Genomic DNA, 7,420 nt, shown 5'->3' on the forward strand with positions numbered 1-7,420 from the left:
TCTCAAACTTTGACGATTCGCCACAAAACCGGAAGTCATTATAACTTAGGCATGCATTATCCGATCTGCCTCAAAATTCACATGTTTAATAAGAGTCCAGACCAGAACACGTTTACATGCCAATATCCAGATACAGTTATAGCGCCACCTGCTGGCCACAGGAAATGTCATGATTTACAGAGTAATAAACTCCTCCCACTATTTTTTTTTGTATCAGCACCAAGTTTGGTGGGTTGTTATCTGAAAGCTCTAGCGATGATATATTGTCAAGATCTAGAGTTTTCGCAGAGGGGTGTGTCCGTGGCGGCATGACAAACCTCAACACTTCGCCGTGGAACAGGAAGTCCTTATATCTCAACCACACAAAGTCAGATCAGCCTGAAACTTCACATGGCTCATAAAAGTCCTCTTCTGAACACATCCCCAAAACAGTAATGAGTCAGTCATAACGCCACCTGCTGGCAGAAGGTAGATAGGCTTATAACTCAGCCAAACAACATCCGATCTGCCTGAAACTTCACATGGTTGATTGAATTCCATTACTGAGGGCATCTACATGCCAATCTTAAGTCACAGTTATAGCGCCACCTGCTGGCAGATGGTAGTTTGCATTATAACTCAACCACACAAAGTCCGATCTGCCTGAAAGTTCACATGGTTGATAAAAGTCCTCTCCTGGTGACATCTACATGCCAATCTTGAGTCACAGTCATAGCGCCACCTGCTGAGAGGAGGAGGTTTGGCATAAATCGGTGATTTTCTCCGATTTTTTTAAACATATCGGCTTAAATTATTACTGTTCGCTGTTCTCTGTCATCCTGAGGCCACCGGGTGGCGGTGAGCCCGGGTGCGAGGTCCCTATCATCGCTGCTTGCAGCTTTAATTTTTTTTGGTTTCGTTTTTTTGTTCATTCCATTAATTGATTAATTGATTAATTCGTTGCCTTTAGTTCTGTAACATTTTTTGGGTCCTTATTTCTCTTGTTTTGTGTTCCCCTCCCTTCCTTCCTTTTGATTTTTTCCGGACCGATTTCTTTCCCCCCTCTGTCTGTCACTGGTCGCTGCTCTCTCTGTGGCTCGTGTCTTTACCGGTAGCTTATGTCCCTGTTAACGTCCCCCGTACCTCGCCAGCCCCCCCCTGACCCCCCCTCACCTTCTGCTGTGACCCCTGACCCCTGCCCCGCTCCCCAGACCCCCAAACAGTGCAAGGAGCCCCTGTCGCACCGCTTCAACGACCTCATGACCTCCAAGCCCAGAATGCAGTGCCTCAGGAGCCTGCGGCGAGGGGTGAGTATCTGCATGCTCTGCTCTGCCGGTCTGTCTGTCATCATCTGCTGCTGGACGTGTGCTGGAGGGAAAAAGGAGATGCATGAGGATTTCCTGCTGGTTTTTTGCATCGTAATGTAAATGTAAAACAACTGATAATGGCTGGCTGCTGATGTTATAGCAGAATGATTGTATTTAAACCTTAGGTCTCAAACTCAATTCCTGGAAGGCCGCAGCTCTGCACAGTTTTGTTCGAACCTTTCTCAAACCAACTAATCAAGATGATCCAAATGCTCAAGATGTTCAAGACTACTAGACACTAGTTGTCTTGAACACCTTTATTAATTGGATTAGCTGTGTTTGATTAAGGTTGGAGCAAAACTGTGCAGAGCTGCGGCCCTCCAGCAATTGAGTGTGAGACCTATGGTTTAAAACGTTTAATTATAGGAACTTTTCTCTCCACCGCAAAAAGCTTTCCTACATTTTTAGGTTGACTCCAATAAATTTAATGAACTTTTCATCAGTTTCCTCAGTTAAACTGACTAAAATTTCCGAGTAAAAAGTATGGTTGACTTATAAAAATTAGTTAAAGCAGCAAAAAATTGTTGTCATGTTGACGGGATTTTTGTCATGTTATTTTTTAGAGTGTGACTCTGACATATAGATGTTAAGAGAAAAAAAATATTATAATTGTAATGGATGAAATATTATTCTATAATTATAATTGTTCAAAAAAATGAAATATTTATTATTGATTTTTCTCCAAATTTTGACATTGTTTTTAATTTCCTAAAATGTTATTTAATGTTACTTTTAAAAATGCCTTTATTAATATTTCTTATAGTAACCTATTTAAATATTCTGGTAAAAATGTATTTCTTTTTTTTTTTAAATTTTGTATGTGCATTTTGCTGTCTTAATCAGTTTATTTGATTCCTATTAGTATTTTAGATTTAGTTTCTATATTTTGAAAAATACTTTTGATATATCTTTAAATCTTTATTTTAATTTAGACTTTTTGAGATTTTCTTTAGGCTTTCTATCTATTTATATTTTATTCATATATTTCAATTAATTTTTAATTTTATTATTACAAAAAATAAAACTATCATATTTGAACAGTGTAGGGGAGAGTGGGGACAAAAGTAACATTTCTCATAAAAACCTCATTTTAAAAGATAATGGGCTCTATTTTAACAATCTAGGCACAAAGTCTGAACCGCAGGGCGCAAAAGCATTAAGGGCCTGTCTGAATTCACTTTTGCTATTTTAAGGATGGAAAAATCCAATTTGCTCTGCGGCGCATGGTCTAACAGGGTTGAGCTTTTTCTCTTAATGAGTTATAGGTGTGTTTTGATAATAAACCAATCTCATCTCCCATTCCCTTTAGAGTCAGTTTCTTCAAGCCACAGCGCATTTGCTATTTACATGGCGGACTTTGTGAGTGAAAAAAATGAGCAATTCACTAGCGAGAAAACAGTTAAACTGAGCATCTGCAGCGCGAGAATGAGAGAATGAGCCTCCTCCAAAGGGCCTTTACTTTCACTTTCTCTGTTTATTAGATAAGGAAACGTGTAGTATGCACAGACATCCATTAGCATATACATAATTAATTTTGTTTGTTAAGTGCAAAAATTTGTTTCAAAACTATTCTAATTTCCAGCAAACAAATAAATAAACAATAATAACGAAGTGTGCTCAAGTTATATCCAAGCACACGTGCTATGCCCTGTATAGTCCAAAACCGGACAAGTGGACAAATCTAAGCTTGTTTTTAATAAAACAAATAAAAATATGGATATAATAAATAATACTGCTAATAATTTACCAAAGCAAATTGTCATGAATAATCTAAAAAAAGACCTTAGAGATGAAGAAGGCATGAAGGTTTTTATATTTATGTAGAAAATATTTTTTTTTTAAAATTTAAATCCTTTAATTGTTTTTCATATGTAAAGATATTTGTGTATTGCTGTACATCCTGCGTGTTTTAAGCAATGTGTAAGCGAGGCGCACGCTCTTCGCTGGACTTTAGACCTGCTTTCAGCTGATCTATTGCACAGTCTATTTTAGATCCTCAACATAGCACCTACAATGCACCTTAACACACCTCTTTTCTAGACCGAAATATCCATGAGTCCACAAAGTGGCGCAAATGGATTTGCTATTTAAACAACGTGGTGTAAAATGGGAAAATTAGGGTTGCGTTGGTCTGAAAATAGCCACACGTCGTGGAAACATATCTTGCGCCTTATTGCGCCCGATGTATGATAGGGCCCAATGTTTTTAGCAAACATATATATATACTAACTCACAACAGTGGTCTATCAAAATCAGGTGTTATTTTGAATCAATGTAGAACAGCTCCAATATAACTTCACTTAAAACAAAAGTTGCACATACACTTACTTTTGACCCCATCAGCAGGGGCAAAAGCAATTTGGTTTAATCTTGTTTATTTTTAATATTTCTCACTATGATCTTCTTAATGTTAACTGCAAACATTTTCTGTCCTTTATTTTTGCAAATAATTTCATTTTAAATTCCAGCTCAAATATTTTAAAAGCAACCCAACAATGCAAAATGTTAACATTTTCTTCAATTTGTGAATTTTATTAATATTGGCAATATGCTTTAATCCTATAAAACATATGAGTCAAAGCACTGTAAACTAATGTGGAAGTGAAAAACAAGGTATGGCTATTAGCAGTGGGACATAAATAAGAGTGTTACTTTTGTCCCCACAGGAACTCTCGCTATTTAAACCTTATTTACTTTAAAACTAAAAAACTCAGACATTTCAAACCTAAAGATGTGTTACTGCACTAAATAACATGTAGATTGATCATTTCTGTGATGCATGAAAAGAAAACACAACCTGTAATAAGGGGGGAAAAACTACAATAATTTACTTGTTGCACTTAAAAAAAGAAATTTAGAGCTAACTGCTGGACATGGTCCTAAAATCAGCAGATATTTGGTAGCTCCATCAAGAGTTGCATAGAGCATGTGCTGTTATAGCCTGAAAAGCAAATGTTATCAGGGCTTTGAGAAAATCTATAATAATATAATATAATATAATATAATATAATATAATATAATATAATATAATATAATATAATATAATAAAATATAATATAATGTAATATCATTTAATAATAATATCATTTATTAATAATATAATATAATATAATATAATATAATATAATATAATAAAATAAAATAAAATATAATATAATATAATATAATATAATACAATTTAATAAAATAAAATATAATATAATATCATTTATTAATAATATAATATAATATAATAAAATAATATCATTGATTATAATATAATGTAATATAATTTAATAATAATAAAATATAATATAATAAAAATAATATACTTTAATATAATATAATTAAATATAATTTAATATATAATATAATATAATATAATATAATATAATATAATATCATTTCATATCATATCATTTAATATATATAATATAATATAATATCATTTCATATCATATCATTTAATATAATATCATTTAATATAATAGCATGTTATTCAATTATATGATAATTAGGGTGTTTATCTTGTTACACCATTGCTGGTTTCCTGTCTGTGTATAAATGTGAGAATTCAATATAAAATTCAAATGCTTTCCTTCTGCAATCTGACTGCACATTGAGCTAAATAAGGGCCTGAAGGCAGCAGTAGATTCCGAATTGATGATGTCACAGAGTGAATCCGATTCCGCAGGCGATGATGTCACACAGCAGTAGAACTGTTTATATTCTTTGGCTCCTTTTTCCTCCAGCTCACTCAGCCAATCAAATCTCTCTCTCTTTCTCTCTCTCTCTGTCAGTTTCTGTATTCCTTTCTCTCTTTTATGTTCTGTTGTTTGCGTTCACCATGATTTCACTCTCTCACAGTTCTACACACAGTTAAAACAGAAACGGGTGCTCAAACATCAAATTCATCCAGAGTAATGCGATTACATGCACTCAGATGCTCCAAAACAATGTCTTCCGTTTACACACACTCACACGTGACTTTCTGATAGTGTCCGACCCCACTGACCTTCCCCTCAGGAAGGCCGTCCGCGTGTTTCCCCAGATTCAGACTTTTAAGTGACTTTGTTAGATAACAGATGCAAAAACACGACAGATAACACGGCAAATCCTGCTTTCTCATGTGCTTGTGCAAATCTCGGGCCTTTTGTTTTTTATAATCTCAACTCTCTGCTCTCAACTTCCCCACACAAACAGAAAAACACATTTGTCATACGTTATTTTCGGCTGTTTGTCCCTTGTCAGAAGGGAAGTGCAACTTAAGTCAACACAATTGTTTATATTTTTATCATACACACTCAGCTCTGACATCGTGAGGATTCACATAAATCAGGTCACAGTGAAATTAAGTGTGTTTTAGACATCAACGGACAAAAATAGAGTTCATTTAGGCTTCTTAAAGGCACAGTATGTAATTTTGGCCACTAGAGGGCGTCTATTCACAACTAACAAAGGCGTAGATTGATGATTGAGTGACTGTGTGTGGAATCGTGAGAGTTGTGGTCTTCATTACAAGTCCTAAGGAACTTAGAAAAGATGTTGATGGATGAGCGGAAGTATTCAGCACTTATTACTATGGTTGAATGAAGCAGAGTAAGGCTCAAAGTTGTGGAAGATAACAAAGAGAAATGCTGAAGTAATTGCTGATGAGAAACTAGTGCAACAACATGAAAACAGTGAACTTTTATTATGCCACAGTCCACCATTTCCAGTTCTTTTTCTTGTGATCAGGTGAATAAATACATATTATTCTGTGTTCACACTAGACGCGGTACACAAGTCATGCTATTTCTGCGTAAATAGACACGTGAACATTTTGAGTTTACTCACTTCATTCGCACGTCAAATCCGCTTAATTCGCTCGTCAAATTCACTTCACAATCGACGCGGATTCCCATCATGGGCTGGGCTTCTGTCAGCCTGGTGACTCTAGCTTCGTTGCTAAATGGCTAACATGGATTTCATTGAGATAGTAGCTATGTTTAACTGCTTTTTGAAGGCTGAAAAATGTCGATTCATTTCCGTGTCTGAGTCCACGATCCATTCAGAAGTGCACTCAGCTCTGAGTTAATAGACTCCTCCAGAAGCTATACCTGGATGATGGAAGCTTTCAGCAGTACTTCTGACTGAGCGGAGCCCAGTTTAATGAACTGTTGTCTGGTGTCGATTTTTTGTCGATTTTTTTGTATTTTTTTTTGCTCAAAATAAAGATCATGATTTTCTCACAATTCTGTAGATGTAAAATAAAGATTAATATGAGTCGGCAATTATTGTTTTTTTTTTTTCAAACATATGGTAAAACAACAATAATAATATTATATGTTGGTCTACTGGTTTCTATAAATAATTCTAATCTACTTATAATAATTCTGATGTTGAATTATTATGTTTGAGATATGTGCTTGCAATCTGTCATTGACAACATTAGACCATTTTATTCACTGGTAAAATCAGACCTTTGTCATTATCAGATTCCCTCTTACATTATATTCAACATTACGTATATATACAAGAGTATTTATACTGACACTGTAAACATTTATTTTCTTGCACAACTGTGTGTTCGCTATAAAAGAAAAAACAAAACAAATCAAATGCCAGTGTCAATCATAACTTTATAATGCGATATGATTATTTAAATGATGTGCACACTTTTGGTTTTATTTTCACTGCTAAGTGCTGTTCATACTTTGTGCGCGGCTTTTAAACTCACTCTGTGCCACAAACTGAATTAGTGTGTGCACTGAAGTAGACCTGCACGTCCGCCCTCTCTGTGGTAACAGCTCACGATCAGCAGCTCATGTCACGTGTGATATCCCGGCCGCGAATACAGCATTATATGAAGACAAAAACATTTTTGGGTGAATTATACCTTATAAATACAGTATGTGACTCTTTCAACATCATTTGAAGGTGTCCATGTTGCTGAGCAACGTATTTGAAACAATGAAAAGACTCGTGCAGGCGCCTTTACTTCTCTCTTGAACTTGAAAATATGATTGGCAGAATTGTAGAAATGCTGGATTAAGATCGTCTAGGGGGTCGAATCGAGATCGCAATCTTTTTTTGATTAATCGTTCAGCTCTAGC

General features: G+C 35.1%; 1 protein-coding gene across 46 annotated transcripts in view; it reads left to right on the top strand.

Annotated features, from left to right (window-relative positions):
* The window catches only part of fnbp1b (formin binding protein 1b), a 174,279-nt gene that overhangs the window by 134,823 nt on the left and 32,036 nt on the right, over positions 1-7,420 (top strand). For 23 of the 46 annotated variants that reach the window (XM_087300615.2, XM_087300619.2, XM_087300622.2 and 20 more), the window contains one exon: positions 1,095-1,286. The exons of 13 other annotated variants lie outside the window; for them this stretch is intronic. In XM_087300615.2, coding sequence (XP_087156741.1) covers positions 1,095-1,286 — 192 coding nt within the window. Of the gene's footprint in view, positions 1-1,094; positions 1,472-1,654; positions 1,935-7,420 lie in introns of those variants that run through there. 10 more of the 46 variants (XM_087300626.2, XM_087300628.2, XM_087300644.2 and 7 more) reach the window with 4 other exon arrangements.

This window comes from Danio rerio, chromosome 21, assembly GCF_052040795.2.
Source record: "Danio rerio strain M-AB ecotype USA chromosome 21, GRCz13ab, whole genome shotgun sequence".
Classification (NCBI taxonomy): domain Eukaryota; kingdom Metazoa; phylum Chordata; class Actinopteri; order Cypriniformes; family Danionidae; genus Danio; species Danio rerio.